We start from the raw sequence: 20,607 nt of genomic DNA on the forward strand, positions 1-20,607 counted from the left end.
ACATTCAGTACCACAAACTGACATGTCCAGAGAGAAAAAAAAACAACAGTCACCTCTGCAAGTAAACAAGCAAAAAACCTCCAGGGCAAGACTGTCAAGTAAGAAAACTGTCAGAGCAAGAAAACTAAAGCCAAATTAAAGAAAGAGAATTCAAAATATTAAATATGTTTCATTTTATTATTAGCATGTTTTTGTTTGTGTTGCCAGTCATTGCACAATAAATTATAAAGCTGATGGTTTTTAAATTCAAGAATAAAATGAAATCTGGCTCCAAAAAGGAATAAAAGGACAATGACCATATTTACTAGACTTTGGGAGTTTCTTGTCAAACGTAATTAGATGCTTCAAAGAAATAAGTCCCAGGTTCCGGGTTCAGTTACTAACAATACTATTTGTGTAAATGAAAACAGTAAAGGTTAGAATAGGGGGCCTGGGCAGCTTTGGGGCTGGTGGTAAAGCACTATCACTTTGGCTGACCCGCTGTTGCCAATAATGGGCACTTTAGAGACAGGACATTTTGTTACTGAGTGAAGTGGGTCAAATTCTGTCCAGCACAGGGATAGGTTTAAATGACCAAACAGGAAACTATTATATATATATTATTTCCTTTCACACAAACCACCACCAGATGTGGCACTACCCAGAGCCCCAAGAACAGAGAGATGAAAGACAAAGGCCTGGGATTTGAAATCAGTTCCTGAGGCTGTTACAAAGACACTTTTTCTTAGAATCATCTGAGAGGCAGTTAAGTGGTGCTTTGACTGAGAACAGTCATTCTGGTTTGAGCAACTTTGAGGGGATTAAATCCAGGTTAGCCCCCCTTTCCCCCTCCCACCTCCCCTTCCAACCCTGTATTATTATCAGAAAGCTTTACAGCGAAACATGAATGAAAAACAGTCCTGTGGGAATTTTTAAGTCCACCACCATTTTACCACTATTCATACTGGTGTCTTCAGTCACTCCTCTAATGGGCTAATCACCCCCCAGAAATCTGTCCCTTTAAGCCCCAGGACTCACCCCAAGCATTATGTCACCAGCCTACTTTTCCCGTTCAGCTCTCCGCAGTCACTGTCTACATTTTACCAAGTCACTATCAATTACCACTAGCAGCTTTCTGAGGACACATACTCAATATCTTCTATATTCGGGAGGATGCTAAAGCGGGGATGCATGACCTAAATAACATAATGAGGGCATGTCACTAAATGGCAGCCTTCCGAGATAACATCACCTTTTATCCCTAGTTACTCACCAAGCTTGTCTTGACAAGTCATTTCTAGATAAATCTTACTCTGTAGAACAGTGGCCAAATGCCTGACATTTAAAAAGATAACATTCTGAAGTGTTTGGATGGACAGATAATTGGGGGCATGGGTGGAGACTTTCCCATCTCCACAACTCTGGTTAGAGCCAACAAAACCCTCTGAGGCGAATCGAGAGGGCTTCCCCCCACCCCAACCCCTCTCCCTGGTTTGTTCACTCAAAATATCAACTCCAAGATCCCAACTGTCATTGGACATGTAAACACACTCTAGAGATTAGGTTCATCTTTACCAAGTCAACCGTTTTCTAATTGGCAAGTTAGGCAAAGGTTCCAACTTTAACAGAATATGCTGCACTCTTTTTTCCCCCCCAAACTGCTGGTCTTTTGCCTTGCAGTCAGTTGGACAGCTTGCTGTGTACTACTACTACTTGGGCACGCTTTAAAACAAAAGGAAATGCTCTGGAATTAGAGGATCTCTTGAGATTATAAGCTTAGGTGGTACTCTTTTCAGCAAACGAAGAGGACCACTGCCTTTTGGTCCTCTGCTTCAACTTGAAGACCCAACTGTCTATTTATATAGTCTAGACTTGTTATCTTGCCACATCATGTCTCAAAAATGTAAGTGGAGGGAAACCAGTTTGGCAAGATAGTAAGGGGACAAGATAATGGGTTTAAATGATGAAATAGGAAATCCGTTCCTGGGTGGTGTTTGGCAGTTTAATGTTGCAAGGGGTGGGTGTGGAATATGGATAGTGGCAAGGAGTACAATTTACATACTTGGTTCATGAGAGCCTTGGAGGAGGGCTGTAATTCTGGATCAATTCCTCATGTCACTTGCCTACTATATAGTGGATGTAACAATTTTCATTAGCAAAATGATTTTAGATACACGTTGAAGATATAAATAATAAAACTAATATGAAGCCATAATTACAGAACCGGTTTCTATCTTTCATCTCCACATAAGTCTTAATTGTCTGGTTTTCAGTTAACTATTTCCATGATGCAATTCCTATCTCAAAGTGACTGCAGATTTAACCATGTAATTGGTTGTGTTTTTGTGTTTGTTCAGAATCTTTCATTTGATCTTGAAGTGTTAAATGGAGCTCAACTAAGAGGCATTGCTTCCTGTCTCTTCTCTGGTGTGGTCAGTAGGTAACTGATGGACAGTGGAACAAAGGGGTGTTATTGTGTAACAAGAATTGTCTAACAATAGATTGCTATCAAAGATTGAGGCAGGTTCTAACAAAAAAGTTACATAAAATTGTTGCCTTTTTGAGCAAGTAGAATAAATACTACCTGTCAGATGGTAGCACTTTTTAAGAAGAAAAATCAGTTGGGAAAATCAACTTTTAAAATATTTTAAAGTTTTTCATTGGTCTCTTACTTCGCAAAAAATGTAAGTTTATTTGACAATTCTCATGCTTGTATTGGCTCAGCCGAAACAATGAGCATGAAGATAAGAGGCTGTGACTCAAAGATTCATAAAGAAATATAATTATTCAATTACTTAAAAAAATATTTTTTTAAAAGATTTTATTTATTTGACAGAGAGAGAGAGATCACAAGTAGGGAGAGAGGCAGGCAGAGAGAGAAGGGTAAGCAGGCTCTCCACTGAGCAGAGATCCCGATGTGGGGCTCGATCCCAGGACCCTGAGATCATGACCTGAGCTGAAGGCAGAGGCCTAACCCACTGAGCCACCCAGGCATCCCAATTACTTAAAAAAATCTTGTTATTGCTAGAACTCACTGTCAAAAAACGTCCCACTCCAAGTACTCATAATTTGTGTGAAACGAGGCTAAATGAATCTCTATTCCAGTCTCTTTCTGGAATAAGAATCAAGCTAATGAGAAAATGAAATTCGTGCTCATCTCTATTTATTCTTCTTTTCATATGTACTCCATTAAGATCGCAGAATTGGAGTATCTTGATGACATCATCCGTGAGGTCTGGAGTAGAAACCTGGACTGATGTAGCAATATCACATGTGCCTCTACCAGACCTTCGTAGTTTATTAACAGATCAAGCACCCATCGCCTTGTTGGATTGCGAGTTGTCCAAGGGGAGGGGCTAAACTTTCACTCATTTTTATGAACGGCTCTGGCACACAGAGAATCCAACGACTATCTGAATGAAATAAAAATTATTAGTAAGGCCAAAAGTCCTGTTACCTAACACAGCATTCTTTTGTAGACTGGTGTCCAGCCCAGGGCTTTTTTTCTGTTTTGCTTCCATAAAGACCTGCTTACTCACAGCTAGGGATTTACACTAGGCTGCACTTCAATCGACAATAAGCACTTGATGAATAAAGTGCCACAGCCACAGTAGCAATGGAGTATCATCTCTTTAAAAGCAAGGGAGGAAGGGGTAAGATGTACCACTGGTCAGGTTGGTCAGGTTCAGAATGGAACATGATATCCAGACTGGGACTCCCAATTTAAAGAAGAAAACAGAAATGAAAACCACATCGGGAGTAGTGGCAATAATGAAAGTAATGGCTTGTGTGAATTGAACATTCTTTACATTTTAGGGGCACCTGGCTGGCTCACTCAGAAGAGCCTGTGACTCTTGGTCTTGGAGTCATGGGTTGGAGCCCCACGTTGGGTGTAGAGATGACTAAAAAAAATAATAAACTAAAAAAACCACATTCTTTACATTTTGGATTTCAGGAAAAATCATGGGAACTATCTGAAATACAAAAGAGTAATATATTGACTGACATGCTGTTTTTATCATACTTGATTAAACTGTGACTTTATACATTTTATAACATGAAACCAACATTACAAAATATTTGTTTTAAACAAAGAAATTAAAACTTGCTGACTTAGTTAACCCTTTATTTTTTGCTGAGACTTAAAGAATGTTGCACGCATCCATCAAACCACCCTATGAAATGCAAATTAACCTCTGTATTTCAGCGTTTCCTGAATCACCGTAAACCACTGAAGATAGCTAAAATATTTCTTTGAACTTTCCTAATTTGACATTCCTAAAAAAAACAAACAAAAGTTATGGGGATGGGAAATAAGGTGGTAACCTTACTTTAAAATCAGTATTTTGAACTTACTACTCATAGAGGATAGTATACTGGTTTTCCCCCTAACTCCAAGAGACTCAAGATACACATACACGCATATGTGTGTGTCTACTAGTGTGAGTGCTTCTATATTTCTTTCACAAACCAGATAATATATAACCTTAAAAAATAGCTAATCAACCCATATTTTCCCAAAGTGGAAGAAAACCCAGATGTGTATTTTTTTTTTTTAAAGATTTTACTTATTTAGGGATGCCTGGGTGGCTTAGTCGGTTAAGCCACTGTCTTCGGTTCAGGTCATGATCCCAGGGTCCTGGGATCGAGTCCCACCTCGGGCTCCTTGCTCAGTGGGGAGCCTGCTTCTCTCTCTGCCTCTGCCTGCCTCTCTGCCTGCTTGTGCTCTCTCTCTCTGACAAATAAATAAATAAATAAATAAAATCTTTTAAAAAAATTGTCAAAAGAAAGATTTTATTTATTTATTTGACAGAAAGAGACAGCAAGGAGGGAACGCAAACAGGGGGAGAGAGCGGGAGAAACAGGCTTCCCACTGAGTGGGGAGCCCCATATAGGGCTCGATCCCAGGACCTTGGGATCATGACCTGAGCCAAAGGCAGACACTTAACGACTGAGCCACCCAGGTACCCCCTATATGTCTATTAACTGATGTACAGATTAAAAAAAAAATACAGTAAATCCATACAATGGAATATTATTAGGCCATAAAAAATATTGAAGTGCTTATATGGGATACATGGATATATGTATGACCTTGAAAACATTATGCTAAGGGAAAAAAGCCAAACATAAAAGGCCATGTATTGTATGATTCTATGTACGTGAAATGTTCAGAAAAAGTAAATCCATAGAGACAGAGAGTAGATCAGTGGCTGCCAGGGGCTAAAGAGCGGGGAATGGAGAATGACTGCTAATGGGTACAAGGTTTCTTTTGAGGGTGATGAAAATGTTATGGAATTAGTGGTGATGGTTGTATAACTTTGTGGATATATTAAAAACTACTGAATTATACACTTTTTAAAAAGGTGAATTTTATGGTAAGTGCATTATATTGCAGTGAATTTTTGAAAATAAATATAGCTAACCATGAAAAAAACAAAACTTCCAGTGATTTTGAAGCAAGTCACTCAATTTTTTATGAGTTTCAATTTCCTCACCTCTAAAATGAGGTGGTAGGATTAGATGCTGTCTTTAACCTTCTAGCTTTAAATATTAATAATTCTATTTGGAATATAATAGATTTTTATAACCTGGGAATGTCTCACAGAAAGAGCTCTGTCTGTTGCTAACATTTCTCTTTAGAAATAAGGAGGAAATCCAACTCTTTGATAAAACCAAAGATGCCATCAGGATAAAAAGCAGAAACAGTGCAAACAGCAGAATTCAGTTGGCCAGCTCCTAACACCATAAAATAGGCTTTATCTAAAAGAAAAGTTTCCTCTCACTCAAAATAAGTACAGCTAGGCTACTCATGATTTCCACTCCATTTCCCCGAGTTTCACATTATTTCTTTCATATTTTTGTAATCTTTCTGCTTTACAATATTCAAACCATTCAACGGCCCCTACTGCTGGCAAACACCACATCCCCTAAGGATTCAATACTCGGAATATACAACTTGTCCAATTAACCAAATAAAAATGTCAGGCAACCCAATCTATGGAACCAGAATAATGGTCACCTGCATGGGACAAAGGACAACTGCAAAGATGTGACACAAAGATGTTTCATGCTGTTTCAACTGTAGAGTGAGAAGGAAATAAAACCACAACTGATATACGAAAAGCATCTAGTGTTTCAACCAATTGCCCCTAGGCATATAATTCAAAACACTGAATAAAATATGATATTCCTGAAGCCAAAGACAGACATCACAATAAATCATATGAGTAGACAAGTATATGATTTGAGGGCTTTGGGCAAAGAAAATCCTTGTAATGTTGTTGTCGTCATCGGTTTTTAAAGATATTTATTTATTTATTTATTTATGAGAGGGGGGAGGGAGAAAGCATGTGCATGGGGAGGGTCAGAGGGAGAGGGAGGAGACTCCCTGCTGAGCAGGGAGCCCAATGTGGGGCTCGATCCCAGGACCCCAAAAATCATAACCTGAGCCAAAGGTGGACACTTAGCTGACTGAGCCACCCAGGCGTCCTGAAAATCCTTGTAGTTTTAACTGACTCTGCCTTAGCCAGACCTCAACCTGCTCGACTCTTAATTGCTCTTTCAGGGAATGGCAACTGCATTCTTCATCATATCCTACATCAATCTGTTAGGAAATCCTGTCGGCTCTACCTTTAAAATGTTTAGAGAATTAGAACATTTCTCATCACCTCTACCACTACCCCAGACACAGTCTTCTCCCACTTGAATTACTGTAATGGCTTTCTAACTAGACTCTCCAAATCCCAATCTTGCTGCAAATAAAAATATCTTCTCAATAGCAAGTAGAGTGATTCTTCTAAAATGAAAAGTCCAATCATGTTACCTCTCAATTCAAAACCCTTTGAAGATCTTCAGTTTCACTTGGTAAAAGCCACCCTTTATAATGGCCAACAAGGCTTGATAAGATCTGGTTTCCCATTTCCTTTCTGGCCTCATGTTCCCTTCCCCACTCTGCTCCAGCCACACAGGACTACTTAATACTTCTTCAAACTCAAGCCGCAGGGCCTTTGCACTTGCTATTTCCTAGTTCTTTGCAGGGTTTTCTCCTTATCCCTTTAAGTCAGTTCAAATGTCGCCTCCCTGACTTACCTTCTTTCCCCCCAGGATGTACTTCATTTTGCTTAATAGTACTTACTACCTTCTAATATACTGTATATGTTACTTATTTACTTTGCTTATGGTCTGCCTTTCCCCATTAAAATATAAACTGCAAGGACAGACTTTTTTTGTTTGTTTGTTTGTTTGTTTACTACGTCTCCCACCACTTAGAAGAGGAGATGCTCACTACAGGTGTGTAGAAAGAATGAACTCACCAGTCTCACCCAGATCCGTGTTCTGAAGAAATGTACGGCAGCGCTCCTTATGCTCCTCGAGGGAACTTCTCTGCTTGTAACTCCTTCCACAAAACTCACATTTATAGGGTTTCTCAACTATAAGGAGAGCACAAGGGGGCACTCAGTGACCCTTAGGGGTTACAGAACAAGTGGTGTCGTGGGGCTCTGTGCAAACTGTCCTTTAGGAATGAGGCTGCTGAAAGAAGCCAGGGTATTTGGATACTTATGCAGCTATATTATTTTTAAATTTAGTAAACTGGAATTAGGTGATAATCTTCGAATGACTGTTATATTTAAGTTTTCTTTAAAAGAATAGCCTCCTTTCACATGTGGAAGGATTTGGATTTAATGACTATCACTGAGCACAGTGTTTTGGTTCCAGATGAAATGTTATTTCTTTAGGAAAAAATATAAGGCCGTTTTTTGTTTTTTTTCTTCTCAAGGAGGTTAGTGCGGCTTAAAAATGAAATAGAAAGAGATCCCTTATTTTGTGACATCCATCTGGTTGTAAGTAAAGAATGCTGGGAGTTAGACATTCAGCCAGAAACTGATGGATTTTTCAGAGTTCTGACATATTTGGATAAATTTAGTTTATCCTTGCTAAGTGGTTATAGTGAAGTCTGGGCTTGAAAAAAACTAAGCTAATTATAAGTAATAACTTCAACTCTGTGTCCAGGGCTGGCCTTTCTGATTTATTGATAAATGTACCCTATGAATATGTCAGAGTTTTAGGAACTGAGATTTTTATTTTCTAATCCTGCTGCTCTGGTTAAAACAGAGTTTTGGGACTTAAAGTACTAAAAGATCCCTCTCGAATCCCAAATTAAAATAAATGCAGGTTTGCTAGGGCTAAAAATGTTGTTATCTGCATAGTGGGGTCCTCGAGAATCTATCTAAAAAGTGACCACTATGTTTGGATCTTACTTGAAAAAAGCAACAGAAGAGAACTATTCTAATTTTTTGGACCAAATTCATCCTTAATTCATTACTCTGAACAATGAACTATAAAAGAAACCTTTCTCTTACCACTTACGGTCTCTCGTGGTGGGTTTTGCTGGGGCTGACTTGTTTAATCCTTAGTCTCTGAATTGTGACCAGTTGTGGGTTTGGGGCTGGGTTTTAGTCACAGCAGTATGTGGATTGACATAAAAACAAACCTTTTTTTTCCCTTCAATTAAAAAGTTTGTCAGATAACATCAAGAACATGAGGTCTCAAATTTGAAAATAAACTCAGTTTTATTTTTCTAGGAGGGAAATTCTAAATGTCGAAAAAAGTTTTATTATCTTGCTTGGTTAAAATAAAGAGTGAAAACATCAAAATAGAACATAGTTGGGTTTTTTTAATGAATTCTTTTGCTGCTCATCTTCTAGAGATTAAAAATAAATAGGCTGATCAAGAAGAAAGTCAGGTTTAAGAGATGCACACCTAAAACCAATACAATGTTATACTGTCAATTATATCCCAGTTTAAAAATTTTTAGCCCAGAATGGCCAAAAGGAACCCTCTGACAATGATTTATACTCCATTTACACTTTTATGTAACTTACAGACTGTATGTACATCATTTGCTTGTCCAGACTTCTGAATGAAAAGTGTGTCTGTGTGTTTTTTAGGAAAGTAATCTCTTAATAAAGTTTACCATAAGAAAATACTGAAGACCATAATTTTTTCAAAAAAATTTAAAAGGCATTTTTATAGAGCAGACTTTTCCTGTCTCACTGTCTTGTTCTCTAGGGGAGCAAGGATGATAAGGAGATGATCATCCCCATTGAGCCAGACGGAGAGCAATTAATGCCTTAATGGAAGTGTAATTAGCCCTAGAGGTCTCTGCTGTTGTAACCCTTCAGAACAGGAATGACGGATTGAAACTTCCATACTTAACTCTTTCTAGTTTCTTCAATGGGCACCAAGGAACACATATTTACTAGATATGGAACGCTCATTGCTCTCACTTACCAGAATGTGTCCTAAGGTGACCTGTGAGTGCGTCTCTTCTCTGGCATGCATAGTTGCAGAGGTGACACTTAAAAGGTTTTTCCCCTGTGTGCAGTTTAATGTGGCGGAGGAGGTTACCTTTCTGAGTAAAAGATGCCCCACACTGATTACACTGGAATGGGCGTTCACCTTTAAAAAGGACAAAAAGGAGACTTCTGATCACCCAGCAAACAAGTGGCAAAGCATATGCACAGATTAGACGCCTATGGCAAAAGCTCATCTTATAGATAGTATCTGTTCATATCATATTGGGATCAGCTGGAGCTATACTTCAAGGCAAGTGTACAACTTACTTCTGGAGTCTTCCCTGTAGGAGAGAAAAAACATTCCCCTTCTTCAGTCCTCCATTCCCAAATAGCAAGACTATTTTACTTACTGTCTTGGATTAGAGCAAAAAAAGAAAGAAAGAAAGAAAGAAAGAAAGAAAGAAAGAAAGAAAGAAAGAAAGAAAGAAACAACATCCCCCCCCCAATCAAAAAAACAAGAGTAGCTCTGGAAGTGCTCTCCAGATGTAAGTTTGTAACACTACTTAGCATTCTTTTTTAATATAATCTCAATCTGAGGAAAAAAAGAATCACAGACTCAAATCTTAATAAGGTATGGAGGGCCAGAAGGGCTTCTTTTTTAAAGTTTCAGATGTCAGATGGAGTCTATTGGGCTCAGTGGGACTGTGCGTTTGTATGCATTTCTACAGGCTGGCTGTTTATTGTCTGAAGATAAAATTTTTAAACTGGTAATAAAAACTATATCCTTTCATCTATCAAATTTGAACCCAATATAATAAGGAGGTCTGCTTTTTAAAAAGTTATGCAAAAATGTATGAATGATGCTTAAGAAGCATATCACACAATTCAGCTTCTACTTATTAGGCGAAGAAAAATATTTGACTGACCTAGAACACTCCGCTTACTACAGTATTTTTATTCATGACATTTGCAATGTTTGCCAAACGGATAGTAAAGCAGGAATAAAAGTCACTGGGTAAATGAAAAGGCAGAGAGGGAGCAATACATCAGAATTACAGCAAAAATCAATGAAAGGAATCAAAAGTCATCCCAAATTCCACCATTTCATTTCTCACATGGTTGCATTAGGACAGTTTTCAGAAGAATGGATAAAGAAAACTATTTACCAGTATGGCTCCGCTTATGAACCATCAAGACATTGAAGCTAATGCAGGATAATCCACACACGTCGCAGTTCATCTTGCCGCTGGTTGGCCTGCTACTATCATATGACACAACATGTCTTTCCAACTTAATGTTTTCATATTCATTATATTCTCTTGAATAGCCGTATGGAATTTCAGGCTCTTCCACATTTCCCATGGGCTCTGGCTTTAAAATATTCTCATCCCTTTCAGTATATTCATCTTTCACTTTCATGGAATCATCTGCAGGGAAGAAAATGCAAGAAATGAACAATGATTGTATTTGGAGTTATCAAAGTGGCTCAAAGAGAGAGACCCACAACTGACAATTAAATACCAAATGAAGCTAATATAATATTGTATATCTACAAAACAAGAAACCACCATTAGGATGAGCATTCATTATTTGAATTCAGAACCACAGTCGGTGGAACACACACACACACACACACACACACACACACACACACAGATAAGAGTTTTAGACCATCCAGAAAATGAGAGAGAAGGGATTTAGCCATCACTGCTTAAAGTGACCATGAAAAAAACATTCTGAGCAACTCTTCTCCAGTATTGGGGGAGAAGAAAGGTTCTCAGATTTAGTACCTTTTCTGGTGGCTGCAGTTAAAAGGCAAGGTGGTGGAGCTCTTCAGTTTCAAGAAGAAAATACTGTTTTAATCCTTCAAATGCATTCAATTTAAGCAACTAAGAGTGAGATTTGAATAGTTAAAATGGTTTTTCTGATTTTAAGAGCCATGCTTTGCCTCTTCCCCTTCCATGTATATGCACTGCTAAAATGAGTCTTATCTCTCTGTTTCTCTTGGAACTGATAATGAGACAACCTTGTATATAGAGGAAGCTGGCTGTACTAGTGAAATACTGTTGAGAAAGATAAAAAGAGAAGTCATTCTTTAACATACTCTTCTAAGGGGTCACTTTCATTGACATAGGTAAATGGAGCTCAGCCTAAGCAAGGGGAAGCACACCTACAACCATGGTAGGGCAGGTGGAACTCAAAATCCTAGAACTGTAGGACTGGACAGGAGAGGAGGGCCTGGCCCGCATGATTCAGCTGACCAGGCACTGTCTTACAAAGAGTTGCAACACTCTTAAGCTGAAGAAATAAGAAGTAAAGAAGGCAAATTTATGTAGACACTAATAACACCTAAATAATTGCCTGATAAAATCATAATAGATACTTGCCAGGGATTTTCATATATAAAATAAGCTGTATAAATGCTTACTTTTCCTAATATTTATTCTTAGAAATTGGAAGTTATGCTTCCTCATGAGGAATCATAAATCAGTGGAGTCTTAGGGCTGGAAGGGATCATCTATTCCAACCCTTTGGTGTTTCAGGTAAGAAAATCTGTCACCAGAGATCTTTTCAGTGACTTGCCCAAGGTTACACAGTCAGTTAACAGCCAGTGTGTGATTAGAATGCTGAACTTGGATCTGACCTCACACACTAGATGTAAAAAGTCTAGGTGGCTTCTTACTAACAAATTCCACTCTCTCATCAGTGGTGTAGACATTAAAAACCAAAACACTCTGAAGAAAAGATACTTTAAAAAACTGCATCCCTTCCAAAAAACACCAGTAAGTGCAGCTCCTGTTGCCACATAGGAGGAAGTACAACTGCAGCTGTGCCTGGCTTGCTACCTTCAACTCAAGTTTCAATTTTCACTTCTATCAAGGTTACCTTTTATCTATATTAACTGTGTTTGCTTAATAGAGCAAGACAGGGCCTAACCACCAACCAAGGAGCCATTGCTGCAACACTGTTCCTCTGCTTCTCAACACGGTTTATGGTTCATAGCATTTCACTCTTTGATTAGAAGAGATGTAGGGCTGTAGGATCAGTCCAACATGTTTAAAATTTGCCCATTTAATGCATCTTGGTCACATATGAATTCATACCCATTTCCTACATGGAAAGAGGTTCATTCCCTTCTTTCTCTGGATGGGTCTCGCCTGCTTTCAGATAGAATTTGTTTGCTTAAGAGGTTTTGTTTAAGAAAAAAAAATTAAGAGAAGGATGCACCTGAGGCTTGTACCCTCCTCCCTTCCTTCATCACTCCAGCTGTGGGTGATATCCCACCAAAGCTTGAGTGCTCTTCAGTTTGCATGTAGGCGTTTAAAAGAACCTCAACGGAAAACTTCAGCTACTGAAAACCAAAAACAGCAGATAGGGGCCAGCAGAAAGAAGATCCTTTTCATTTTGGTTATAAAATGTTAATATGAACAGATCCAGGCCAATCCATGGACAATGACAATTAAAAACTAGGAAGATAAATGTGTGAGGTCTTTCTGAAAACACAGGACAAAAGAGAATGCTCCTTCCCTCAGGACTTGGTCTTTAATGGGTTTGACATCAAATTGAAATACTACACCAACCTGGCTCAAGAGAAAATCTTGGATTTTGTCCCTTAGGATTTAGCTGTAGAACAAAAAAGATGGTATTTGAGACACAGACCTCTGAGGGAAAGATAAGAGACACATGGATAGGATATAGGAAAAGTCCCTTATACTTAATGGACCAAGAGTTCTTCGGACAGTTATTGGTTTGTCTTTGGAACTGTACTACTTTTAGATGAAAGAACTGAATGGCCTCTCTGTGTGGTTACTGGGGATGAACAATTCATCATGCTTTACCATGTAAAGATACACAGAATTGAATATTAGAATACATTAGTACTGAGATACAAATGGGATTTCTGAGAGATTACTGGGTTTAGCACTTAGCCTCCAAATAGAGCCCACCAAAAAGATCAGCAAGGACACTAATCTCCTTCTCTTGGGAAGAAGATTTATTGGAACGAAAGGGGAGCATTCTACTACTTAGTATCCCTTGAAAATATTAAAAGTATGTCTAAAATCAAACTTGTCATCTTTGAACCCAAGCTTGTTTCTAATTTATGACTTCATTATATTTCCAAGTGGCATCTTCCTTCTTCCAGTTCCAAGTCTTAAAAGTGGAATCCTTTTCCTTTAAATCTCCACATCAAATCAGTCTTCAAGACCTATAGATTCAGGGTGCCTGAGTGGCTCAGTTGTTAAGCATCTGCTTTCGGCTGGGGTCATGATCCCGGGGTGCTGGGGTCGTGATCCTGGGGTCCTGGGATCGAGCCCCGTGTTGGGCTCTCTGTTCTGAGACAGAAAGCACTTCTCCCTCTCCCACTCCCCGTGCTTGTGTTCCTCTCTCACTGTGTCTCTGTCAAATAAATAAATAAAATCTTAAAAAAAAGACCTATAAATTCTATTTCCTCAGGCTCTCTGGTGACAATTCCTCTTTTCTATTTCCTATTGCAATTTGGCCTAGCCTCTCATCCCATCATACCCAAACTCATCCTGTCTCAACACTCCTTTCCCGACAGATCTACTACAAAAGTAAGCTATGCTTTCTACATCCATATCCTCAAATCTCATGTAAAATTACCTCTAATTGGGCTCCCACTTCCACAATTCACTGAATTCACTGAATCTGCTCCCCCGAAGATCATCAGTCATCTCCCAATTCCTATATCCAATGGCCTTTTGTGTGCTATTCTCCCCAACTTCTCTCTAGCCCTTTATACTACTGACCATCTTCCTTCCTCTTCTATACTCCTATTTGTTCAGTGAAACTGTAACTTCTTTCCTTACCTCTCTGATTGCTTCTTTCTAGCTCTTTTTCCTTCCCTTGACATCTTATCCCCTGTGGCAATTTCATCTACTTTTCAGGTTTCCACTACTGTTTTATATATGATTAATTCCTAAATGTGTGTGCCTAATCCAGATATATATATAATATGTATATACACACACACACATATGCAGGTGTAATCTCTCTCCCCTTCTTCAGTCCTCCATTCCCAAAGGACTCCTTAGGTATCTCCCCAGTTACTCAGGCTAGACTCCTTACAAGCATCTTTCCTTCATCTTATTTTTGCCCCCCACTTAATCACCCATTGGTTCTATTTTTGTATCCTTTCTCCAATCTGTTTCTCCTCCCCACTACTTTGTATTCCCAGTATCCTGAAACTCAGGTAATCTCTGATTACCCTCCACATTGTTCTCCCTGCTTCCTTTCTCTCTCCTTCCCAGTTCATCCTATACTGTACCACCATACTATCCTTCCTCTACTATAGCTCTGGTCATATCATGACCCTGTCAAAATTCTTCAATATTCCCTATTGCCAACAAAATAAAGTCCAAACTCAGAAAGGAGGAATTTAAAAGGTCTTTCAGCATCTGGCCCCAACCTGTCTTTGTAATGTTTATTTTGAATACTCATATATCTTTAACCAAACTAAACAACTTCTAAATATTCTTGCTTTTATTTATCTATTTAAGATTTTATTTATTTATGACAGAGACAGTAAGAGAGGGAATACAAGCAGGGGGAGTTGAAGAGGGAGAAGCAGGCTGTCCACTGAGCAGGGAGCCCAGATCCCAAGCACTGGGATCATGACCATAGGCAGATGCTTAATGACTGAGCCACCCAGGGGCCCCTATTCTTGCTTTTATTATTTCCACTGCCTATAAGGTCTTTCCCCAATGTTGCCACAGGTGGGTCCAAAACCTACAGATTCTTTAAAGCCAATACTAGTATGTTACTTCCTATCCACCCTCCATCCCCTCCAGGTGCAAAATAATCTGTTTCTTGTTTCTCTGAGTTACTTATAAATTCACCTCATCTCTCATATGATCATATAAGCTATCTGAGGTCAGAAGCTACATAGGTTGGTTTGTTTTTTTTTTAAACTCAGTATCCCCTGTGACACTACTTGACCTGTATCTGTAGAGACCACAGGCTTTGTGGTTTGAAGATAGAAATGTTGGGGGTCTCATCATAGACCTACTAATTTGGGTGTGGAGACTGGAAATATGCATTAAAATTATGCTCTGTAGGTAAATCTTAGGCACAATGGACTTTAAGAACTGCCATTCCAGGGGGATGGGATGGGGGCAGAAAAAAGTATAGCTGCTCTACAGTTTGACGCAATGCTCTGTATAAACTACACACACAGTAAATACTTAGTACGTGAATATACCACTGCATTAGCCTCCTAACTGGCTCACAGTGTATGTGACCTCTATTTTATACTACATTTTATTTCCAGATTAATCATCCTATAACATTAAAACTCCTTTTCAGAAACTTTCAATGATTTCATTTTGCTTATAGAACAAAATCCAAACTCCCCAGCAAGACCTTCAAGGGCCTGTCCAGAACCTGCCCTATGCCTACCCAATCATCTCATTCCTCCTCAATCAACCTTTTCTCTATACTAGAACCTTGCTACTCGAAATGGGGGCCTTGGATCAGCAGTTCCAGCATCCCCTGGGAGCTTGTTAGAAACACAGCCTTTCAAGTCTCACCCCAGACCTACTTGATCAGAATTTGCATTTTAACAAGATCCTCAAGGATTTCTATGCACATTAAAGTTTGAGAAGTTACAGCAGCAATCTAATGGCAGTTTTCCAAGCCTGTTTTCCAGTCTTTCCAACACCAAATGCCCTTCCCCCATATCAATATTCTATTCAAACTTCCAGATGCTATTTAAATGCCATTTCCTCCATGCAGTCTTCCTCGATATCCTAACATAGAAAAAAATTCTCATTTCTATTCTTTCTCCTATACCCACTTCACTCAACTTTATGTATGTAGCATGATATCATTAACCTCTACAGGTTCACCTTAATGTAGTTGATGTGTTCATAAAATGTTACATGTAAAACTGATAATATTGTTCCACTGATTTACATTATACGTTCAGAGATGTTTCTCTTCATTTTTCTTTGATTTTCAGTTGTCAGTGACTAGCAACATTTGAACTGTTAATAAAGGCCAGAAGTCTTAAAAGATCTGGCAAGAAATACTTGAATACAGTGAACTGCTCCAAAATACCCTAAAGTTTTTATGAAGCGAATACAACTTTTGTGATGTGAATAATCTCCCATTTTAGTTTTGTAAATTCCAGCTTCCTATAATACGTGTCATGTTTCTTAGACACTTAAATTGCCACTTAAAATACTATCAAGAATCTTCACAGGCACTAGCAATATTTTATTTCTTAAGCCAGGTGGTGGGTCCATGGATGCTTGTTTTGTTGTTATTCTTTAAAGTATACATGTAATTATATCTGCCTTTTTGCATGTATGATGTATGTCATACTAAGAAATGTTAAAGGCTTCCTGAGTAAATTTTTTATAAGTGAACTTGTGGAGAAAAAAACATACCAAACCACAAATTGCTGATAAAGGTAATTGCTAAACATTCCCAGAGGGGGGAAAAAGATGTCTAAATTGAATCTAACCCATAGAAAATTAGATTAAACTGAACTTCTTCCTAAAGGAGCTACTCTGGGGTACAATTGCTCCCATCTTTGTCTATGTTCTGGAGGCCTCTTAGGAAGATGACACACACTAACACACACACACCCCCCAGAGAGAATTTTGTAGGCTGAAGAGAACAAAGGCTTGGCTCACTGGGGCTGATGCACATGGTTTCATTTCCTGGGGTGATGGTTATCACATGAAAGGCTTGCACTCCAGAGTAGACATTTTTGGTTTCACCTGAGACATTGCAAAAACAATGGGTCTTGGAAAGGATCCAACATCTAAATCCTTCAGGGGCAATAGCAGTCTCAGCCAACTGTGCCTCAGTTTGTTTTTACAGGCACATAAAATGCTCAGTTGGAGAGAAGAACCTATCAAAGATGGCAAATGGAACAGACAACTTGGGTGTCTTGGATAACATGTTAGTAGGAATTTCCCAGTGTAAAGAGGGGATTCTGAATTTCCACTCTGAATTATGGGCTCTCAGAATCCAACTCAAAGAACGACAAGTTTGGAGTGATAGCCTTAAGTTTGCCAGAGATACTGTGAGAAGAGGCAAAACAAGATAGAGGCTGTTAGACAAGGAAGACACAAAAGGGTGATGTTGTTTAAGTGTTTTACAAGGATTAGGGGTCATAACCATGAAATCCTCAGCACATGCAAAAGTCAACTGGATAACAAAGAAGCTTAATCATCTTAATGTGGCATTTTAATGATGCCACTGATTTGCTATGCCAATTCAGAGATAATGAGGCCCTAATACTACAGATGTTCAGCCAGGCTAAAAGAAAGGGGGGGTAGGGAGGGTGGGCTTTTCTAGCATGCCATTTTCTAACTATCCAATTAAACAAATTGTGAAAGCATCTAAATAGTTTACCAGGTTTTGACAGCTGTTAATAGGATTTAGAAGCTTGAAGCACTAAAGAGCAAAATGGGAGATATATGTATGGTAGGTATTTAGTCTACAGAATTTGTTGCTATCATCCAATACCTCAGAAATAGATCAACTAAAACAGTCTTCCTTATAAAATTAATATCTCTAATCCTTTCTCACAATGGCCTCTTTGTATTAGGAATAAGAACACTGAAATCATGGGTCATTTTCATTTTCTAATTTACATTTTTATTTGTAAACTGAGGAGGGGGGAAAACCAATGATATTTTGCCAACTAAAGAATACAAAGTTCTAGTATTTGTTAACCAGTAAAATTATACAGCTTCAACGAAAGCAAAACTTCTGGGCATTGATTTACAGGATCCATTGTGTTGTCATGTTTCTCTTCTTTTTTTTTTTTTTTTTTTTTTTTTTTAAAGATTTTACAACATCCCCCCCCCAATCAAAAAAACAAGAGTAGCTCTGGAAGTGCTCTCCAGATGTAAGTTTGTAACACTACTTAGCATTCTTTTTTAATATAATCTCAATCTGAGGAAAAAAAGAATCACAGACTCAAATCTTAATAAGGTATGGAGGGCCAGAAGGGCTTCTTTTTTAAAGTTTCAGATGTCAGATGGAGTCTATTGGGCTCAGTGGGACTGTGCGTTTGTATGCATTTCTACAGGCTGGCTGTTTATTGTCTGAAGATAAAATTTTTAAACTGGTAATAAAAACTATATCCTTTCATCTATCAAATTTGAACCCAATATAATAAGGAGGTCTGCTTTTTAAAAAGTTATGCAAAAATGTATGAATGATGCTTAAGAAGCATATCACACAATTCAGCTTCTACTTATTAGGCGAAGAAAAATATTTGACTGACCTAGAACACTCCGCTTACTACAGTATTTTTATTCATGACATTTGCAATGTTTGCCAAACGGATAGTAAAGCAGGAATAAAAGTCACTGGGTAAATGAAAAGGCAGAGAGGGAGCAATACATCAGAATTACAGCAAAAATCAATGAAAGGAATCAAAAGTCATCCCAAATTCCACCATTTCATTTCTCACATGGTTGCATTAGGACAGTTTTCAGAAGAATGGATAAAGAAAACTATTTACCAGTATGGCTCCGCTTATGAACCATCAAGACATTGAAGCTAATGCAGGATAATCCACACACGTCGCAGTTCATCTTGCCGCTGGTTGGCCTGCTACTATCATATGACACAACATGTCTTTCCAACTTAATGTTTTCATATTCATTATATTCTCTTGAATAGCCGTATGGAATTTCAGGCTCTTCCACATTTCCCATGGGCTCTGGCTTTAAAATATTCTCATCCCTTTCAGTATATTCATCTTTCACTTTCATGGAATCATCTGCAGGGAAGAAAATGCAAGAAATGAACAATGATTGTATTTGGAGTTATCAAAGTGGCTCAAAGAGAGAGACCCACAACTGACAATTAAATACCAAATGAAGCTAATATAATATTGTATATCTACAAAACAAGAAACCACCATTAGGATGAGCATTCATTATTTGAATTCAGAACCACAGTCGGTGGAACACACACACACACACACACACACACACACACACACACAGATAAGAGTTTTAGACCATCCAGAAAATGAGAGAGAAGGGATTTAGCCATCACTGCTTAAAGTGACCATGAAAAAAACATTCTGAGCAACTCTTCTCCAGTATTGGGGGAGAAGAAAGGTTCTCAGATTTAGTACCTTTTCTGGTGGCTGCAGTTAAAAGGCAAGGTGGTGGAGCTCTTCAGTTTCAAGAAGAAAATACTGTTTTAATCCTTCAAATGCATTCAATTTAAGCAACTAAGAGTGAGATTTGAATAGTTAAAATGGTTTTTCTGATTTTAAGAGCCATGCTTTGCCTCTTCCCCTTCCATGTATATGCACTGCTAAAATGAGTCTTATCTCTCTGTTTCTCTTGGAACTGATAATGAGACAACCTTGTATATAGAGGAAGCTGGCTGTACTAGTGAAATACTGTTGAGAAAGATAAAAAGAGAAGTCATTCTTTAACATACTCTTCTAAGGGGTCACTTTCATTGACATAGGTAAATGGAGCTCAGCCTAAGCAAGGGGAAGCACACCTACAACCATGGTAGGGCAGGTGGAACTCAAAATCCTAGAACTGTAGGACTGGACAGGAGAGGAGGGCCTGGCCCGCATGATTCAGCTGACCAGGCACTGTCTTACAAAGAGTTGCAACACTCTTAAGCTGAAGAAATAAGAAGTAAAGAAGGCAAATTTATGTAGACACTAATAACACCTAAATAATTGCCTGATAAAATCATAATAGATACTTGCCAGGGATTTTCATATATAAAATAAGCTGTATAAATGCTTACTTTTCCTAATATTTATTCTTAGAAATTGGAAGTTATGCTTCCTCATGAGGAATCATAAATCAGTGGAGTCTTAGGGCTGGAAGGGATCATCTATTCCAACCCTTTGGTGTTTCAGGTAAGAAAATCTGTCACCAGAGATCTTTTCAGTGACTTGCCCAAGGTTACACAGTCAGTTAACAGCCAGTGTGTGATTAGAATGCTGAACTTGGATCTGACCTCACACACTAGATGTAAAAAGTCTAGGTGGCTTCTTACTAACAAATTCCACTCTCTCATCAGTGGTGTAGACATTAAAAACCAAAACACTCTGAAGAAAAGATACTTTAAAAAACTGCATCCCTTCCAAAAAACACCAGTAAGTGCAGCTCCTGTTGCCACATAGGAGGAAGTACAACTGCAGCTGTGCCTGGCTTGCTACCTTCAACTCAAGTTTCAATTTTCACTTCTATCAAGGTTACCTTTTATCTATATTAACTGTGTTTGCTTAATAGAGCAAGACAGGGCCTAACCACCAACCAAGGAGCCATTGCTGCAACACTGTTCCTCTGCTTCTCAACACGGT

The 20,607-nt window shown here is 38.5% G+C and overlaps 1 protein-coding gene across 3 annotated transcripts in view; it reads right to left on the reverse strand.

Annotated features, from left to right (window-relative positions):
- Nucleotides 1-20,607, reverse strand: part of LOC111151473 (IKAROS family zinc finger 3) — a 92,939-nt gene that overhangs the window by 16,056 nt on the left and 56,276 nt on the right. The window contains exons 1-4 of one of the 3 annotated variants that reach the window (XM_022509483.1): nucleotides 10,445-10,701; nucleotides 9,274-9,441; nucleotides 7,305-7,412; nucleotides 4,843-4,852 (exon numbers count right to left, since the gene is read on the reverse strand). In XM_022509483.1, coding sequence (XP_022365191.1) covers nucleotides 4,843-4,852; nucleotides 7,305-7,412; nucleotides 9,274-9,441; nucleotides 10,445-10,697 — 539 coding nt within the window. In that variant the 5' untranslated portion in view covers nucleotides 10,698-10,701. Of the gene's footprint in view, nucleotides 1-4,842; nucleotides 4,853-7,291; nucleotides 7,413-9,273; nucleotides 9,442-10,444; nucleotides 10,702-18,783; nucleotides 19,045-20,607 lie in introns of those variants that run through there. The other 2 variants (XM_022509484.1, XM_022509482.1) reach the window with 2 other exon arrangements.

The sequence above is a fragment of the Enhydra lutris genome, unplaced genomic scaffold (genome assembly GCF_002288905.1).
Source record: "Enhydra lutris kenyoni isolate GAN:26980312 unplaced genomic scaffold, ASM228890v2 scaffoldscaffold26, whole genome shotgun sequence".
Taxonomy (NCBI): domain Eukaryota; kingdom Metazoa; phylum Chordata; class Mammalia; order Carnivora; family Mustelidae; genus Enhydra; species Enhydra lutris.